Below are 20875 nucleotides of genomic sequence, written 5' to 3'. Positions count from 1 at the left end.
TCACATTTTACCATTCAGGTAATAAAAGTCCATGGCATGAGGGTAGGAATGCCAACGCCTCATAGGTTCCATTTGACAACTTCATTCTACAAATAGAAGAAAGCCCCAGAAGCTAATACCTAAAACAAACACTGGCTCTCCTCTTCTTGTCCTTTCGTTTTAAGTATTTGTCTGATATCTGTTCCCTAACTGTGGCCCTGCCATTTCAGCAGCCACGTGTAGGATTAAGCTGGATTTCTGTTGGATTTAATATGTGTGTAGAGGTATATGCATAACAGAATTTGTAGGAAATAGATTTTAAATGGTGATAAGTGATTTTTAATTCTTTGGAGTTTTTAAAAATCAAATTTTCTACAATGAATATTCCTCTTAAAATGAGGGGTAGAGTTCCAGATATAAATGTTTCTTTATAGCATTGCAATCAGTTTCCTTCAAGAGAAAGCACAGTTGCTTGGCTGTGCTGGAAGATCTAAGCTAGAGCATAACTAGGAATGAAGGCAGATAAACTTGTTATCAGAAAATCACAATGATTTGAGCCTTTTACCCTGTGTTGAGTGCATGGACTTAAGGTAGCTTTCCCATTTTTATATATTATGTCATTTTAAGTATAAATTATCCACTAAGGACCTTACATTCAGAAGGGATCAAAGCATTTTTATGAATGATAATGGTTATAGGAAATGTTTATTTCTTTTTTGTTTGTTTATAGTAAATCTGATATGTCTCGCTTGCGATTAGCTGCTGGTAGTGCCATAATGAAGCTTGCTCAGGAACCTTGTTACCATGAAATTATCACCCCAGAGCAGTTTCAGCTCTGTGCACTTGTCATTAATGTAAGTAACAATCTCATTTTTATCAATTATTTGCCTTCAAAGTTAAATACATTTAATTTCTGTGGATACAGGTCCATTTACTGTGTGGATATATGCACAAAAGGGATTGTTATTATTACCTATTTAAGTATTTCCCATATATTAAATTATTTATTCCCCCAATATAATTATCATTTTTTTGAATGAAGAAGACATAAAAATGCTTAAACTGCTTATTTTTACTAAATGTTAGCCAATTTAAGTATTTTTGTTTTTGTGCTGGTGTAGGATGAATGTTACCAAGTGAGGCAGATATTTGCTCAGAAGCTGCATAAGGCACTTGTGAAGTTACTACTTCCTTTGGAGTACATGGCGATCTTTGCTTTGTGCGCCAAAGATCCTGTGAAGGAGAGACGCGCACATGCGCGACAGTGCTTGCTGAAGAACATCAGTATCCGCAGAGAGTACATTAAACAGAACCCAATGGCTACTGGTAAGTAACTGTGAAAGTTCCTGTTGAGCAAATATATCTTGTGAATGTATCAATTTGTGGGTTTTTTCATATATTTCTATTATAGTTTATGATAAACTGGGAGTTTTGTGGAATGCTGTCATTGCAGTTACGGCATATTTAAAAACTGAAATCCTGAGTCCTGTTTATGTCATATAAAACTGTTTTGAGTAGCTGCATTTTTCTTATAGGATCAGCAGTGTGCTTTGATTTGAACAAATTGCTCAGATGTCAGAGTAAATAATTTTTTCCTAGGTTTGCCAGGGACCCACTGGGTATATACTTTGGCTTTAAATTCTTTAATTGAAAAAAAAATTCAATATTTAGATATCATGTTGCCTCTAATTTAGAAATGACTGAGGAAAAAAATGGAAATGTGAGTGGTTAGAACTCAAACCCAGGAAGGATTTTATAACAGCTATTATTATTGTTGTTGTTAATAATTATGTTTTCACTTTAGAGAAATTATTATCACTGTTGCCTGAATATGTAGTTCCATACATGATTCACCTGCTAGCACATGATCCAGATTTTACAAGATCACAAGATGTTGATCAGCTTCGTGATATCAAAGAGTAAGTTATGTTGTTTTTCAACAATCTGAAAAATTATTTTTACTTTTTTAAAAAAGCTGAATTTTTTTCCTGTTATTCCCATTAGAATAAAAACCTTTTTATGCTTTTGGTCATTTATTGTAAACTGTAAGTTTCAGCTTTCAAAATTGTTCCCATCTAACAAGTTCTTTTTGGTTGTTTTGTTTGTTTCCTGTTTGTTTGCTGTTAGTTAGATGTCTTAAGTCTTTGAAGTAGGTTAGTTTGGTTATTTTAGTTTTTATATTATATGATTTTTACTGTTTATATTAAGATGGGCTTCATTTACATCAGTTTGATAATATGCAAAGGCATGTAATAAAAATGTCTCTCCTTAAAAGTAAACTTCATTTGCGACCTCAAAAGACAAATACCTTAAAAATAGGGGCCCGTACATGAAATTATTCTGTGGAAGAACTATAGTAATACAAAATTAGATTTGATATACTAGTCAGAGATATTTTTCTCTAGTGGGAAGACAAGCAAATAAACAATTATATAACACTTGATTAAGATGTGTTATTTATATAAAAGAGAATTTTGTACATGATATAGGGTCAAAGGGTGACAGAGGCAAAGGATTATCTACAAATGACCTTTAAGAAACATGAAAGCAATATTTACTTTCTTTCCTTGTTGTTATTTTTGCTTCGTACTCGTAAATTGGTACTTTCAGCTTGTATTTAAAGTATTAAAAATTTTTATGTGGGGCTATTAAGTCTTACTGCTTTTCTTATTTGAGATTTCAATCAACATTTATCTCTGCTTCCTATAGCTTCACTCACTAAAATGGTATCAAAATCTTAACTGTTGTAAGACATGAAGAAGCCACATACTCAGGTTTCAAAAGACATAGGTTCTAGTCCCAGCTATGTAAGTAAAAACTTTACTTCTCTCTCTCCCCCACAACCTTCTTCTTTTGAGACAGAGTCTTGCTCTGTTGCCCAGGCTACAGTGCCATGACATCAGCCTAGCTCACAGCAACCTCAAACTCCTGGGCTCAGGTGATCTTCCTGCCTCAGCCTCCTGAGCAGCTGGGACTACAGGCGCGTGCCCCCATGCCTGGCTAATTTTTTCTATTTTTGGTAGATACGGGGTCTCACCCTTGCTCAGGCTAGTCTCCAACTCGTAAGCTCAAGCGATCCACCCGTCTCAGCCTCCCAGAGTGCTAGGATTACAGTCGTGAGCCATCGTGCCCAGCCTTAAACTTTTTTATGTAGAGACAAGGTCATACTCCTGGTCGGGTTGGTCTCGAACTCATAGCTTCAAGCAGTCCTCTGGCCTTGGCCTCCAAAAGTCTTAGCATTACAGGTGTGAGCTACCGTGCCCGGCCTATATTTGTATGCTATTTGCAAATTCTATTTCTTGCTTAAAGAATGACTTTTATTAAGGGATTTTCCAGAAAATACTTTTATAAGATGAAAAAGTGATGTATGTACTTACATAGAATACAAAGTCTATGTTAGAGGACCTTTGAGTTGTATTTAAATTGCAAGACATTCATATAGAAGAAGGATTAGACTTATGAGAGGTAGCTATGATATAGGAAGAGTACTGCAGTATCTGAAATAGTTAGAACTGAAATGAGTGGCACGTATTCTTTGTACTTTTGTTTTTTTTTTTTTTCGTGCAACATTGTCTCACGGGATTGCATGGGGTAGAGTGCAGTGGTGTCATCATAGCTCACTGCAGCCCGAAACTCCTGGGTTCAAGCAGTCTTCCCACCCCAGCCTTCCAAGTGGCTGGGACTACAGGCATGGGCTACCATGCCCGGCTAATGTTTCCATTTTTGTAGAGATGGGGTCTTATTCTTGCTCAGACTAGTCTCGAACTCTGGCCTAAAGTGATCCTCCCACCTCAGCCTCCCACAGTGCTAGGATTACAGGTGTGAGCCATCATGCCCAGCCTGAGTATCTTTTGTAAAAAAATTTTCCTTATTGCATAATTATACACATTTATAGGGTACGTGTGATATCTTAATACATACATATATGTACTCATCAAATCAGGATAATTAGGATATCTATCACCTAAAACATTTATTATTTCTTTATATTAGGAACAGTCCAAATCTTTTCTTCATGCTATTTTGAAAGATAAAATTATTGTTAACTATACTCACCCTACTGTGCTATCAAACACTAGAATTTATTTCTTCTATCTAACTTTTTGTACCCATTAACCAACCTCTCTATCCCCCTTTTCCCAACCCTTCTCAGCCTCTGGTAACCACCATTCTACTCTCTACCTCTATGAGATCCACTTTTTTAGCTCCCACACAAGAGTGAGACTATGTGATATTTGTCTTTCTGTGCTTGGCTTATTTTACTGAACATAATGACTTCCAGTTCTATCCATGTTACTGAAAATGACAGGATTTCATTTTTTTTTTGTGGCTGAATAATTTTCCATTGTATATATATGCTGCATTTTCTTTTTTTCTTTTTGAAACAGAGTCTTGTTCTGTTGCCCAGGCTAGAGTGCCGTGATGCCAGCCTAGCTCACAGCAACCTCAGACTCCTGGGCTCAAGCAATCCTCCTGCCTCAGCCTCCGGAGTAGCTGGGACTACAGGTGCACGCCAGCACACATGGCTAACTTTTTCTATTTTTAGTTGTCCAGCTAATTTCTTTCTATTTTTAGCAGAGACAGGGTCTCATTCTTGCTGAGGCTGGTGCCATGGCGTCCAGCCTAGCTCACAGCAACCTCAAACTCCTGATAAACGATCCTCCCAGAGTGCTGGGATTACAGGCATGAGCTACCACGCCCAGCCTATATGCCACATTTTCTTAATCCATTTATCCATTGGTGGATACTTAGGTTGATTCCAGATCTTGGCTATTGTGAATAGTGCTGTGATAAACATGGAAATGCAAATATCTCTTTGATGTACTGATTTCCTTTTGGATATATACCCAATAGTGGGATTGCTTGATTATATGGTAGTTCCATTTTTAGTTTTTTGAGGAACCTTCATACTGTTTTCCATAGTAGCTTTAGCATAGTATCCCTGCTGGTTGGTGCACTGAGTAGCCACCAGGATCTGAGTTCCATCAGTGCCTCACTCTGTCCGCAGTTCATCCTAGGGGGTTCTGCCCACTTGGCAGTCCAAATGGTTTCTGTGGGACGGGACTGGAGTGTGTTTCCCTTGAAGATTCTCAGATTAGTGGGGAGATCAAATGTCTACCTGTGATTCCCCTCCTCTCACTTTGGAAATCATGGGTCTAGGGAAATTCTCTGTGAGTGGCATTATGACAGCTTGAGAGAGGGAATGGCACAGTCTGAAATGGCCATTTCTCTTACCAGTCATGGCTTCTCTCAATTCTGAGGTGTTTCTGCTTCTCTCCCTACTTCTGGTGTATTCAGGGTGATATTCTAGTTTTTTAATAGTTTCTAGTTGTATTTTTGTTGGGAGGGATGTCAGGGGAGCTTCTTATTGGGCTATCTTGCTGACATCACTCCCACTGTTGATTATCTTTAAACATTTTAAGTTAGCACGTAATTTCAAGTGCTAAATAATGTTTTTCAAAATGTGATTACTTAATGGAAATTAGTAACTTGTGTCAGAAGAAATTTTTTTAATTGTGGTAAAGTACATATAAAAATAACAAAGTTTGCAGTCTTTACCATTTTTAAATATGCAATTAAGCAAAGAAATATCCAAGTACTTCGCACATTTTTTCATTGGGTTATTTTTGTTACTGAGTTGTAGGAGTTCTTTATATATTTGGGTATTAATCCCTTATCCAGGTATATGATTTAAATTCTTGAAAGTATCCTTTGATGCACAAAAGTTTTCAGTGAAGCCCAGTTTATTTTTGTTGTCTATGGAGTACTTTTTAAAATCATATTTAAGAAACCAGATCCAAGTTCATAATGATTTTTTATTTTTTTTAAGACTTTTATAGTTACAGCTCTTAAGAACTTTGATCCATTTCAAGTTAATTATTTGTATATGGTATAAGGTAAAAGTTCAGATTAATTCTTTTGCTTGTTGATATTCAGTTTTTTCAGCACTATCTGTTGAAAAAACTGTTCTTTCCCCCAAATGTTGATCTTGGCACCCTTGTCATATATCAATTGACCACATAGTCAAAGTGTTTATTCCTGGGCTCTCAATTCTGTGCAAGAATATGTCTGTTCTGGCTGGGCGCAGTGGCTCACGCTTGTAATCTAGCACTCTGGGAGGCCGAGGCGAGAGAATCGCTCAAGGTCAGGAGTTCAAGGCCAGCCTGAGCATGAGTGAGACCCCGTCTCTACTAAAATATAGAAAGAAATTAACCCCAACAACTAAAAATATAGAAAAAATTAGCCAGGCATGGTGGCACATGTCTGTAGTCCCAGCTACTTGGGAGGCTGAGGCAGGAGGATTGCTTGAGCCCAGGAGTTTGAGGTTGCTGTGAGCTAGGCTGACGCCACGGCACTCTAGCCCGGTAGCCCGGGCAACAGAGTGAGACTCTGTCTCAAAAAAAAAAAAAGAAAGGAAAAGAAAGATACTTCCGTTCCAATTTAGATAGCTTTTCTTTCTCTTGCCTAATCTCTCTGGCTAGAAATTCCAGTACTAGTGTGTGCTACCACACCCAACTAATTTTTAAAAATTTTTTTTGTAGAGACAAAATCTCACAGTGTTGCCCAGGCTGGTCTCGAACTCTTGGGCTCAGGTGATCCTCTTGTCTCCCAAAGTGCTGGGATTACAGGCATGAGCCACCACACCTGCTATTCTTCTTTTTCTGGGTCCTTAAGATGTACAGTTAGGTAATTGATTGAGATCTTGTTTTTCAATGTACAACATTTACAGCTCTAAATTTCCTTCTTAATACTATTGTTGTATCCATACATTTTGGATGTATGTTGTATGTTGTATTTTCATTCGTCTCAAGATTTTATTTTATTTTTTGAGACAGTCTCACTCTGTTGCCCGGGCTAGGGTGCTGTGGCATCAGCCTAGCTCACAGCAACTTTAAACTCCTGGGCTCAAGCAATCCTCCTGCCTCAGCCTCCCAAGTAGCTGGGACTGCAGGCATGTGCCACCATGTCCGGCTAATTTTTTCTATATATTTTTAGTTGTCCAGCTAATTTCTTTCTATTTTTAGTAGAGACAGGGTTTCGCTCTTGCTCAGGCTGGTCTCGCACCCCTGAGCTCAAACGATCCGCCCACCTCGGCCTCCCAGAGTGCTAAGGATTACAGGCATGAGCCACCACGCCCGGCCTACCTGATATTTCTATATGTTATTGAAAATAGGGTATTGAAGTCTCTGGCTATTATTGTAAAACTATTTCCCCCTTAAATTCTGTCAATTTTTGTTTCATAGATTTTGGAGATCTGTTGTAGTTTGTATATGTTTATTATGGTCATATCTTCTTGCTGGATTGACTTTTTGTCAATATCATCCTTTGTGGTCTCTTGCAGTCCTATTTTGACTTTAAATCTATTTTATGTAATAATAAAATAGCCACCCACCTTTCTTTTGGTTACTGTTTTCATGAAGTATCTTTTTCCATCCTTTCATACTTAAAGTAATTACTGAGGAAGAAGGAGTTAGTTTTGCCAAATAGGTATTTGTTTTCTGCATGTCTTATTTTTTTTTTTTATTTTTGAGACAGAGTCTCACTCTATTCCAGGCTAGAGTGCAGTGCTGCCATCATAGCTCATTGCAACCTCAAACTCCTGGTCTCAAATGATCCTCCTGTCTCAGCCTCCTGAGTAGCTGGGATTATAAGCGCACACTACTATGCCTGGCTAATTTTTCTATTTTTTGTGGAAATGGGGTCTCACTATGTTGCTGAGGCTGGTCTTAAACTCCTGGCCTCAAGCAGTCCTCTCACCTCAGCCTCCAAAGTATTAGGATTATAGGCATGAGCTTCTGCATCCAGCCTTATTTGTTTTCTTTTTTGTTTCTGAATTCCTCTAGTATTGCCTCTTTTTTTAATTTAGTTTTTTTGTTGTTTTTTATAGTGGACTTTCTTTTTAGTTATTTTCTTAGTGGTTGCCTTGGAGATTACAATTAACATCTCAAACTTGTAACAAGCTAGTTTGAATAATAGCAGCTTAGTTCCAGTAGTGTACGGACACTGTGCTCCAGTACATCTCTGTCCCTCTCCCTTATATTGTTATTGTCACAAATCACATCTTTACAAGTTGTGTTCCCATTTACATAGATTTATAATTATTGTTTTATGGATTTCCTTTTAAATCATATATGGAAAAAGTAAGGAGTTACAAATCAAAATACAATAATACTGGCTCCTATATTTATCTATGTTTTTACATTTACCAGTGTTCTTTATTTCTTCTTTTTGGCATCAGGTTACTATCTAGTGTCTTTTCATTTCATCCTGATGGACTGACTCACTGTCGCATTTCTTGTGTGACAGGTATACTGATAATTAACTCCCTTTGATTTTGTTTATTTGAGGATGTCTTAATTTCATTTTGATTTTTGAAGAATATGCAGGATATAGAATTCTTGGTTGACTGATTTTTTTTTTCTTTCAGATCTTGAAATATTCATCCCACTGCCTTGTAGCCATCATGGTTTCTGATAAGAAATCAGCTGTTAATGTTGTTGAGGCTCTCCTGTACATGAATCTCTTATTCTTGCCACTTTCAAGAATCTCTCTTTATCTCTGTGTTTCAATAATTTAACTCTTAAAGTGTCTCAGTGTGGGTCTCTGAGTTTATTCTACTTGGAGTTCATTGAATAGCTTCTTGAATGTATAGATTCACGTCTTTCATCAAATTTGGGAAGTTTTAGGCCATTATTTCTTTAAATATTTTCCTGCCACTTGCTCTCTGTCAGGGAGTTCCATGATATGTATGTTGGTGTATCTGATGGTGTCCTACAGGTTCATCAGGTTCTATTCTTTTTTTTTTTTTTTTTTTTTTTTTTTTTTTTTTGCTGAGACTGAATATTTTCACTTGCCTTATCTGCAGATGTGCTGAATCTGCTCAAATCTGCCACGGAACTCCTACAGTAAATTTTTTGTTTTGGCTATTACACTTCTCTGCCCCAGAATTTCTGTTTGGTTCCCTTTCATCATTTCTGTCTATCAGCATTCTCTATTTGTTTATACATAATTCTCCTTCTTTCCCTTATCTCATTGAACATCTATAAGATAGTCGTTTAATGTCTTTTACTAGTAATTACAAAATCTGGGCTTCTTTGGGGTTAGTTCCTGGCCAGATCTTTTTTCCCCTCTCTATGAATTAGTCATATTTGCCTGATTCTTTGTGTGACTTGTAGTTTTTTTGTTGGGAACTGGACATTTTAAGTACCATAATGTAGTAACTCTAAAAATCTGGTTCTTCCCCCTTCCTAGATTGCTTTTGGTTCTTGTGGGGCACAGTCTACCATTCTGACTTTTCCAAACTACTTTTTTTTGTGAAGTCTATGTTCCTTGTTTTGTGTGAACCTTGAAGTTAGGGTTCTGTTGTCTGTGTGGTCAGTCTGTAACCTGACTTAAGTTTCCTTGAGTGTTGTAATTCAGCCCCCTCTCCCTCCATCAGGCACCACCCTGGTTGCTTTCTCCATGAAGTTCCAGAGTTATTAACAGTTGATTGTGATTGGTTTTTTCCAGCTCAATATTTGTTGTGTTGTTATGACTGACCCCTGAAGATTTTTACTCTGCCATTTTTTTGTGACATTAGTAGTAATGTATTTGAATGTGAAAATCATATTAAATATACCCTTTAGTGTTTAATAATGACATTTTTTCTTGTATTGATATTCAGTAAGAAAAACTGAAGATAGATTTGTTAAGAGGAAAGTAATTATTCATAATCCTAACTCCTAAAAGCATTTTATTGCTAATCACAATTTTTTAGTATCTTTCCACACTTTTTCCTCTATTTGTACATACCTTATTAATAAATATTTATGGACTACTTTCAGTGTACCAGGTGCCTGCTAGGTTCTTAGGCTTAGAAGGTTATAAAATATGGACATCAGGCTGGGCACAGTGGCTTACACCTGTAATCCCAGCACTTAGGAAGGCGAGGCAGAAGGATCGCTGCAGACCAGGAGTTCCATACCAGCCTGGGCAACATAGCAAGACCCCATGTCTACAAAAAAATTTTTTTAAATTAGCCAGGCATGGTGGCACATGCCTTAGTCCTAGCCACTCACAAGGCTGAGGCTGGAGGACCTTTTGAGCCCAGGAGTTTGAGGTAGGTTGAGGTTGCAGTGAGCTGTGATGATGCCACTGCATTATAGCCTAGGCTACAGAGACCCTCTCTCAAGGAGGGGAAAAAGAGGACCCCAAGGTAGAATATTAAGGGGCCAAAGGAAAAGCAGTATGGTATTAAAGAAAGAAAATATTTTAAATGTATTAAGGACAATCAAATGGTCAAGAACCAGCTGGCATTTATTGGCTTTTTATTATGGTGTCAAGTATACTACAAATATTTAATCCTCAAAACAATTCCTGGGGTAATTACTATTTTTCCCATTTTACAAATGAAAATGCCATCAAGAGTAAAAGTCACATAGCTAACAAGTACCCTTTTGTTTTCTTTCTTTCTTTTTTTAAATTAAACTTTAGAAGTATAGTGCCCTTCAAATTTAGCAATAAAACACTCACTATAACCTTGGCAGGGGCAGCTGCAGTAAGGCAATGCAAGTGATAGCCAAATTGCCAAAGGATAAGGAATAGAGATAGTGTAGACAGATCTTTAAAGGAACTGGCAGGGGTAGCAATAGGAAGTCTCTGGAAAGAGCCCGAATATGGGGTGTGGTTGTAGGGATGGTAATAAACTGAGGTGAAATATTCAAAAGGAAGAATGGATGGGATCCTAAGGCTAGGTAAAGAGAAGGGAGGGCAATGAAAATAATGGTCCAGGATTGATGTTAAGAAGGTTAGGAAGTCTCATCTAATGAGTTTTGTTTCTGTATGACATAGGAGTGGGTCTTTGCTGGTGGGTGAGGTGGTAGAATCAGATATTAGTAGAATAAAGACTGAAAACAGCTGCTGTGAATAAAAATCCTGACTGGTGATACATAGGATAGGAGGTTAGCATCAGGTGCAAAGATAAAAATCTTAAATTTGTAATTATATCAAGTTTCTCAGCTCCATGATTTTCCTCTAGCAGTAAACACTGGGAATGTATTAAATAGCTTTCAAGAAGCCAAAGACTTGGATTGTTCTTGAGTTTTTCAAAGCAAGGTTACCAGAAGGAAAATTGGTAAGAGAGTTGGGAGTTTTCTAAAGAGTGATAAAAATGTTGGCTCATGGAGTATAAACTAGAAAAGGAAAGGAGGAAAGGGTGGAGGAATAGAGGGCAAGGAGGATAAGGGTTGGAAAATTAGCAAGACTGACACCCTGAAAGTTCTCATTGAGGTCAAAGAACATGGCTTCAAAGTACAAGATTCAAGGAAAACTAAAAGAAAAGGAAGTATCCAGAAAGTGGTATATTTGAATTTTTTATTTCACAGGTGGACCAGTACTGAGGATTAGCAAGATCTAGGAATGTCTAAGTGAGTAGAGTGCCTTAAGCAAAGGTAAAATTTACCAGAAATGAAGCAATCAAGGAACTAGGAAGTAAAGTATTGGATGGTCGTCCCCAAAAAATGGCAGAACTTAAGGGTGGAGTTCAGGAAAATTATAATTCAGAAACTAAATGAATGCAAGGAAGGAGCATAGGTAGATTTACAGATGACATTGAAAAGGAGAGGATGGTAGAACTAGCCAAATGGCATAAGTTTCCTAGGAGTAATTTTATATAAAGGTGGAAGAATAACTGGAATCAGCATTGGGAGAGATAGGGGCTGAACCCACTCTCCAACCCTAAGTATGCAACATCAAATGGAATGAGCACCTGTAACTTTAGCGAGATACAAGGCAAGTGTTCTTGGGGTTAGGGAAGGCTTGGTTTCAGTTAGGCAAAAGGGTGAAGAGCATTCATTAAATTTTGTTTTCTATGGAAAATGTGTTCCAGAGAGCTCAGTGAAAAGACTTGGGAAGGACAGGAATTAGCTCTGTTGGATAAGGCAATAAGCAACACAGCATTATGGGAATCCGTGTGCTAGGTAGGATGCGCAAACATTAGTGATTATGTTTCTTGGACAGCGTTCAGGATACAAGTGGGAAACATGGCCCCAAAGATTCAACTTATTACAGTTTCACAAAAATGTAATCTTGATATCTGTATCATGTTTTTTGTAATACATATATGCATTGTTTTGGATCCTGTTTTAAAGATAACAATATATTGAACAACTTTCTAAGTGCTAAAATTTATAGAACACATCTCTCATTGTTACATAACACATAGTCTTAGTATATTTGCATAAAATTAACATTGACATTCTTATTGTAGGTTATCATACTTTTTTCAGTTGCTTCAAGTAAAGTCTGCATTATGTTGGAGCACATTTAAGTATTTTGTATATTTATATTTAAAGCCTTAGTGCAAGGTTATTAACAACTTTGCAAAGAAATGAGTCTAGTACTGAGATGCAACAAGAATGCATCCTCACCTTATCCCCTAGAAGAGTAATTCTAACCCTATAGTTCTGTGTAAAGAGAGCAAATGAATCTTCAAATTAATAGAAGTTCAATAGAATTCTCAGCCCAAAGAATTAATTGTTTTTAGTGTTTACATAAACAAATAGAATCCCTCAAACTTGTAGAATTCATGGGCCCAATATTGTCATCTTTGTCCAGCACATAGTTGCTCAGGTAATGTTTCTTGTATTTATTTTTTATTTTTTTGTTAAAAGTATAAAGTCAGACCTGGTTTTAACCCTATTTCCATCTTTTTATCTCTGTACCTTAGGTAACTTAACCCTTCTAAAAACCTTTTAGAGAGGTTCTTTATCTGTAAAATGGGGGTGATTTTTCATATTCTTTATAGAGATCTGAGGATTAAATGAGAGTAACGGAAAGTACTTAGCCTAATGCCTAATAGTAAGCATTCATTAAATATTAGCTACTTGTTATTGTATATATATTTATTGTTATTCCTTATTCTCCTTTATTTGGTTTGTCCAGGATTCCAACAGCCATTTAGTATCTAAGTAGAGTTAACAACTCTTTGCCAAAGTTAATAAATACTGTTGAAACTACCAAATATCATGTAAGCTGTTAAGCTAAATACCTAATGCCTTAAATGTCTCTTTAAACTTTTATATGAGATAAAGACAAAGAATTTTACAAGGAATACCATCAAATAATTTCTCCTTTGTTGCTGCAGTAAAGCAGTAATCCTGTGACTACCTGAGAACCATCCTGGGGATTTACTACAAACAGGCACCACCCCCAGATTTATTGATTTAAATGCCCCAAGTGATTCTAATGTTCAGCATGATTTGGGATTCACTTTTACTTAGAAATTCAAGCTACCGCCTGGACATGGTAGCTCACGCCTGTAATCCTAGCACTCTGAGAGGCCGAGGCGGGAGGATTGTTTAAGCTTAGGAGTTAGAGACCAGCCTAAGCAAGAGCGAGACCCCGTCTCTACTAAGAACAAAATAGAAAGAAATTAGCTGGACAACTAAAAATATATAGAAAACATTAGCCGGGCATGGTGGCACATGCCTGTGATCTCAGCTACTCGGGAGGCTGAGGCAGAGGGATCACTTGAGCCCAGGAGTTTGAGGTTGCTGTGAGCTAGGCTGACGCCACGGCACTCTAGCCTGGCAACAGAGTGAGACTCTGTCTCAAAAAAAAAGAAAGAAAGACAGAAATTCAAGCTAGCACTTCAGACACTTAATGTGTTAAATGAGTATACAGTGACAAGTAGAAAAACAGCAAAAATGGTTTGAGATGTGACTGCTTAGCTGAGTGGCTGGTTATCATACACATCAGCCTCATGGTATGTACAGACTTGTATCTCACTCAGCAGAACTCCATACCAATCATAGACCCTCTGCATAGCTTACAAATAGTCAAAATGCCAAGACATTGCTATATGTTGGTTTGCTCATTATTGCCAAGTGTTAAGACATGTCACATCTAAACTTTTGGAGTCCTATAGGGTGAGTCTTTATGTACCTCATGAAACTGCCAGAATTTCTCATGTTAAGCTGTATTTTCACTTTTAATATATTTTGTGATTTAATTTTCCATTTGAATTAAATATTAACAGGATAATATGTTTCTGTTAGTAGTTAGGGTTGTCTTTAACGTGTTTACCATTTAGGTGCCTGTGGTTCATGCTTGAAGTTTTAATGACAAAGAATGAAAACAACAGCCATGCCTTTATGAAGAAGATGGCAGAGAACATCAAATTAACCAGGGATGCCCAGTCTCCAGATGAATCCAAGACAAATGAAGTAAGATGAGTGTTAGACCAGTGGATGTTAAAACCATATTATCATGACCATTATGTAAGAATTTAAATTGCAAAATATCTACAAAATATATTTATAGTCAGTTATTGTATTTCATTACAAGTGAATTTCATTTTTGCAATCTTTAATACTCTGAAAAAGGCATTAAAATTTCTGCATAGTAGGAGGGTGGTAAGAATAGTGTACAACGGTGATGTCTTAGGAACTTTTAATAAGAGTTTTTTTTTTAAGACAGGGTCTCACTCTGTCACCCCAGGTAGAGTGCAGTGGCGTCATCATAGCTCACTGCAACCTCAAACTCCTAGGCTCAAGCGATCCTCATGCCTCAGCCTCCCGAGTAGCTGGGACTACACACAAGCACCACACGCTTGGCCAAGAGTTATTCTTTTTGGGTGCTTTCTTTGGTTTGTTTGTTTATTTTTAATGCATACTTAGCGTTCATGTTAAAGTAGAGGGATTTTGTTTTCTGTTTTTTATCAAGAGGCTACATAAACAGTATTGAACAGAAATATGAAATGTTCAAGGAATAAGTAATAACCACATGTATAATTTATGTATTTGCTGGAATTGGTAATTGTGATCACTTTGCAACACTGAAAGTTACATATCTTTTTTTTTTTCCCTCCCTAGAAACTTTATACAGTATGTGATGTGGCTCTGTGTGTTATAAACAGTAAAAGTGCTTTGTGCAATGCAGATTCACCAAAGGACCCAGTCCTCCCATTGAAGTTTTTTACACAACCTGAAAAGGTAATTTTCTTTCACTCATTTTTCTACCACTCACTATCAACACTAGTGGCAAATATTGGATTGTCTTGACTATAGAGTAAAAAAATACCTCTGGGTTTATCAAGGAATGAGAGATTGTCTTCCAAGCCCTGAGCAACATCATTCCCTGTAGAATAGAATATAAATCAAGCATGTTGTTGCTCCTTCTGGGAATTTCTAGTATGAAGAGGAGTTTTCAGATTTTTTTTTTTTTTTTTTTTGAGACAGAGTCTCGCTTTGTTGCCCAGGCTAGAATGAGTGCCCTGGTGTCAGCCTAGCTCACAGCAACCTCAGACTCCTCGGCTTAAGCGATCCTACTGCCTCAGCCTCCCAAGTAGCTGGGACTACAGGCATGTGCCACCATGCCTGGCTAATTTTTTCAATATAGATTTTTAGTTGGCCAGATAATTTCTTTCTATTTTTTTTTAGTAGAGACGGGGTCTCGCTCTTCCTCAGGCTGGGAGTTTCCAGATTTTTAAAATTATTTTAATCTTGTTTTATTAAAACAATGTTAGTATTTTTACAGACAAGAAAAAATTGAAATATCTAGTCCAATATAAACATAAATATGACTATATATGAAATAAAATGTTAGGGTTAATGGATTTGGTCTTGGCAATTAATAGTCTGGAATTCTAATCAACTACTTCTAACTTGAAGGATAAATTAACTCCTATAAGCCTCAATTTCTTCATCTCTATAATGCAGGTGTTAATAATACATATGAACAATTACCAGTATCTAGGTTTATATGAAGAGTTTATCACATAGAAGCGTTCAGAAAATAGTATTAATAATACACATGGCACATTTATTTTGCTGTCAGCAAATTAAGTTTTCTGTGTAAGTAAATTTTCCAGATAACCCAAGCTCTATAAGGTTTTCGAGCTAATTTGGATTTTTTAAAACTTTATTTTTTGTTTTTGTGTGTGGGGGTGGAGTTTTTTTCATTTTTTGTGGGGTTTTTTTTTTTTTTTGAGATGGGGTCTCGCTATATCACCCAGGCTAATCTCGAACTCCTGGCCTCAAGTGATCCTACCATCTCAACCTCATGAGTAGCTGGGATTACAGGCATGACGCACTGCACGTGGCAGAACTTTTTAAAAGTATCTTTTATTTATTCCTTTTAGGTGGTATTTTGAAGTTTGTTTAACTTTCCTGTGATTTATTCAAAAAACAGAATCCCCTGGGGGAAGGAGGGGAGGCAAGGGCAATATACCTAACCTAAAGTTTTGTACCCCCATAATATGCTGAAATAAAAATAAAAAGTGGAATCCCAAATATTTTTAATTGGAGTAAAATAGAACATTTAAAACATTTTTACACATCTTCAAACCTATAGATAGATACGCCTCAGTAACAATCCCCTTTGAGTATCCTGCAAAAGAACATTCTAGGAAATAGAGCTTCCTAATTTGAATGCTATACTTTGCTAAAATTTAATCTGATTTTCATTATTGATTTAGTATTCAACATTTACTATGCCTGGCTTTTGATAGCAATAATGAGAATTGCAAAAGTATTTGCCTTCTAATTGAATCTACTGATCTTCATGAATATTCCTAAGTGAGCTCTGGAATTTAAATTTATCCTGTTGTTGACCCAGGGCCATCTTGACTGAAATGGTACCCAGATAGAATCTCTGTAACTGCTGTGATACCATAATCAGGAATTAAGTTGCAGTTTGTCACTGCACCTACATGGTCTCACAAACAGTATTTTTCCATCGGTTTTTCTTTTGTTATCTGCAGTGTACAGTGTTTTAGTCTGAATAACAGCCTGAGTTTTTCTATTTTCAATATGTAACTTTCCACATTTCTTTTTCTAATATGCTGCTTTTAATCTGCTACTAATTCAAACTCTTGAACACTAGGCTTGTTCAGATAGTGAGCCTGGTGAAGCTAATAGTGTATCTTCATGAATGAAGTGAATGAACTTTGGTGCCCAGACCCCATAACATTTATTTTATCTGCATAAAAGCCTTTGTGCATAATAAATGATACAGCTTTGTCTAGCACGGATGACAAAAGTGTGATTTCCTCACTGGCATACTTAAGCCCTTTGTTCTTTCCCATGAAACTAGTGTGAAGGTAAATTTAATGAAAGAAAAAATATATTTTTAATGATAGTACTTAAAAGTTATTTAATTTCTTGATTGTAGTAGATACTTTTGCTTCAGTGACACACCATTGTGGTTTGTTTGCAATTTTCAGAATATTTAACAGGGAGAGGCATCAGAGGATCAAATTTGAACTCTTAAATTTTGCATAGATAAAACTTTCAAAAAAGTTCCATAATTGTCTGCATTTGGTTTAATTCGTTTATTAACTGGTTGATATCACTGCTATCAAAGAACATTAATATTCACTTAATTATATTTTGATGGTATATTTACCATTGTGATTTAGACTGTCAGTCTACTTAGGTTCTAAGAAACAAAATATTTTAAATTAAAGTGACAGATATTTTTCAATGAGGATAATTTTCTTAAGATCTAGTGTGGAATTCCTTCGGTGAATATTAAGTGTGTCTAGTATGTACATAGTATCATATTGGATACTTTGAGAGCCCAAAAGTTGATTTTATGATAAAGTGGAGAAGGTGAAGATAATTTAATGAATAAACTGGAGACTGCACTGAACAATATGAAAAAATAAGAGTATACTTTATTTAAAATGTGATTTAGGGCCGGGCGCGGTGGCTCACGCCTGTAATCCTAGCTCTGGGAGGCCGAGGCGGGTGGATTGCTCGAGGTCAGGAGTTCGAGACCAGCCTGAGCAAGAGTGAGACCCCCGTCTCTACTAAAAATAGAAAGAAATTATCTGGCCAACTAAAAATATATATACAAAAAAAAAAAAATTAGCCGGGCATGGTGGCTCATGCCTGTAGTCCCAGCTACTCGGGAGGCTGAGACAGTAGGATCGCTTAAGCCCAGGAGTCTGAGGTTGCTGTGAGCTAGGCTGATGCCACGGCACTCACTCTAGCCCGGGCAACAAAGTGAGACTCTGTCTCAAAAAAAAAATGTGATTTAGGAAATTTACCTCTGACATTTGCCTAAGTCTTATGTGCCATTGATTTAATTTAAAGCTAGATATATGATATGGCTCATTAAACATGTTTTGATTATTTGATGAATTGGTATATATGTTAGCACCAATGTAATTATTATTGCAAGGCACAAAGCCTGAAAAGTCTTATTGAGACAATAAAAATATACATGTTCACTTTGATTAATGTGTCATCCTTTTTTTTTTTTTAAATAGGACTTTTGTAATGACAAAAGTTATATTTCAGAAGAGACAAGAGTACTTCTGTTAACAGGAAAGGTATTATGTTCTTGATAATTGGAGATCTTTGTTTCATATATATATATTACTTCTGCTATTCTTATAAAATACCTTTTAAATGTCCCCTAGAATTTATAGTTCCTGATTCTTAGGGATCATGTAAATTTGTAGCATCTAAAGCAGCTGCATTCTCACACTTTTTCTGTCATGTCTTCTGAATTGCTACTGTGCTTTTCTCATCAGTAATGATAAGCTTCCATTTATTTACAATCCACAAAGCAGACTTTCCTGAGACATGGTGTAATAACCTTAGATGTACAAGATAAAGAGAAATAATAATGTTAAGGTACTAATGAGCTCTGCAATTTATATTCTGTAAAAGTAATGTAATGGCACCTAAAAGAACAAAAGGAAATTTGATTTTTAGTAAACAGTTACTAAACTATTGCTATATATATTCAATAGTTTGTTTATAAGACATTTTATTATATATTTCACTGTATTTTAGGGGTCCTCTTTATTTTGATTGAATATTCAGGGATAATAAATACTGTCTAGTTATTAAGTAGAGTTAATGCTTATGACTTTTAATTGTATTAAAATAACCAAACACAATTTTACAGAATTATCATCTCTAATAAATTTAAGGTTGACTTTCCAAGGTAATAAAAAATCCCTTGGCTTAGGCTGAACAATCTCTCTCATATGTGTCTAACTTTACATGTATTCCATTCAGTAAGTTATGAAATAATGTGTGTGTGTGATTTTTTAGCCAAAGCCTGCTGGAGTACTAGGTGCAGTCAACAAGCCTTTATCAGCAACAGGAAGGAAACCCTATGTTAGAAGCACTGGCACTGAGACTGGAAGCAATATTAACGTAAATTCAGAGCTGAGCCCTGCAACCGGAAATCGATCAAGGCAATTTTTCTCCAATTGTTTTTGTTACTAGCACTCACTACTTGGTTTATCTTTTAATATATTCTGTGTTTTGGTACAAAATAACACTGATAAATTTTTCGTATTTTTAATGATGAAAATCAAGAGTGGACTATACATTTTGAAACCACATAGCATGCTAAGTGTGTAGAAAATTTAACAGAGAAAATATAAGAATTTGTAATATATTATAACTAATTTACATGGAAATGTTTATTTTTTTATATATAAGAAAATTCAGGAGCCGGGCACAGTGGCTTGCACCTGTAATCTCAGCTACTCAAGAAGCTTAGGTGGGAGGATTGCTTGAGCCCAGAAGTTCAAGACCAACCTGAACAACATAGCAAGACCCCACCACCATCTCAAAAAAAAGAAAATTCAACATTTAGGAAAACTGTGAAAATATAACTCTTTTAAATAAATTGAATTGCTTTTTAATTTTTAACTCAGATTAGTATGAGTTAAAATATCATTCTAACATTTTCCACTTATAAAAGTGTTCTGTGTTTATATCAACATATCAAGCATTTGCTGCATTAGCCACTGCGTAAGAAATTCCACTTGATCCTACTCTTTTTCTTCTATTATGTAAACATAATTTTTTATTGATACATAATAATTATACATATTTATGGGGTACATGTGACATTTTGACGTAGGCATACAATGTACAGTGATCAAATCAGGGTAATTGGTATACCCATCACTTCAAACTTTTATCATTTCTGACCCTACTCTTATCAATACTAAATATTGAAGCTTTTAAAGATTTTATTCTTACACAAGAAATCTTAAGAATAAACTCAAACAGTGATGTTTTAAACCATTTTCAGCAGTAGACCCCAAAATATAAAATAAATTAATGTGGAACAGCTGTGGTTTAAAGAGATGATGGAGGTCAAATACCTCTCAAGTGGCCTCTTCTCCTTATAGCCCCTCTCTTCCAGAGCATTATGGAAATTACTATACTGTGGTCTATAGTTTTATTTTTGTTTGGAGGGGGTTCTATTAATACTCCTAAGAGATAAAGCTTTAGAATAGTTTTATTATTGTGTTTCTTGACTATCCTTTTGTGAGATGGTTTTAGGCAGTCAATTGTGTCTTCTGTTTTTGTGGTTAAATGGAAATCAGTGTAACATGATATAATAAAGCAGTCGTCCGTAACTGTAGGAGATCTGAATCTTGCTATTGTTGCTTCACATGGTGAGGTTTCTAAACCAGCCTAACCCTTTCCTTATTGGTGTAGTATGAGTGAACTTCTATTCATGTAGTGAAATAAGAAGCCTTGGTTTATTTTTCTTCAACAGGGAACAGAGTGCAGAGGCAGCAGAAACTGGAGGTAGTGAAAATGAAGAGAACCCTGTGAGAATTATTTCTGTCACACCTGTAAAGAATATTGACCCCGTAAAGAATAAGGTAAATTTAAAAGTTTAACAAGTGGGTTTTTTCCCATAATTGGAATCTTGCTAACATTTTGTAGCAAGGGCAAGAAAAACACAGCCAGCAGGTTAATGTCCATACTGCATTTTATACATGTGTCTCTACCACTCCCTGCAGTACTGACTCTTCCTCACTCTCCAAAACTGATTCTGCTTACATGCTCCCACTTTGTTTTACAAGAATTTTTGTGGTCACCCACAATGGTATCCCTCTCCCACACTACCCATCCCAACACTTTGAAAG

The 20875-nt window shown here is 36.2% G+C and overlaps 1 protein-coding gene across 3 annotated transcripts in view; it reads left to right on the top strand.

Annotated features, from left to right (window-relative positions):
* Window positions 1-20875, top strand: part of PDS5A (PDS5 cohesin associated factor A) — a 128941-nt gene that overhangs the window by 95965 nt on the left and 12101 nt on the right. For 2 of the 3 annotated variants that reach the window (XM_045550555.1, XM_045550556.1), the window contains exons 24-31: window positions 710-833; window positions 1101-1305; window positions 1784-1898; window positions 14051-14183; window positions 14832-14951; window positions 18233-18295; window positions 19029-19174; window positions 20500-20608. In XM_045550555.1, the coding sequence (XP_045406511.1) occupies window positions 710-833; window positions 1101-1305; window positions 1784-1898; window positions 14051-14183; window positions 14832-14951; window positions 18233-18295; window positions 19029-19174; window positions 20500-20608 (1015 nt within the window). Of the gene's footprint in view, window positions 1-709; window positions 834-1100; window positions 1306-1783; window positions 1899-14050; window positions 14184-14831; window positions 14952-18232; window positions 18296-19028; window positions 19175-20499; window positions 20609-20875 lie in introns of those variants that run through there. The other variant, XM_045550558.1, reaches the window with a different exon arrangement.

This window comes from Lemur catta, chromosome 4 (genome assembly GCF_020740605.2).
Source record: "Lemur catta isolate mLemCat1 chromosome 4, mLemCat1.pri, whole genome shotgun sequence".
In the NCBI taxonomy this organism is placed as follows: domain Eukaryota; kingdom Metazoa; phylum Chordata; class Mammalia; order Primates; family Lemuridae; genus Lemur; species Lemur catta.
This window is presented reverse-complemented; position numbering and strand designations above follow the sequence as displayed.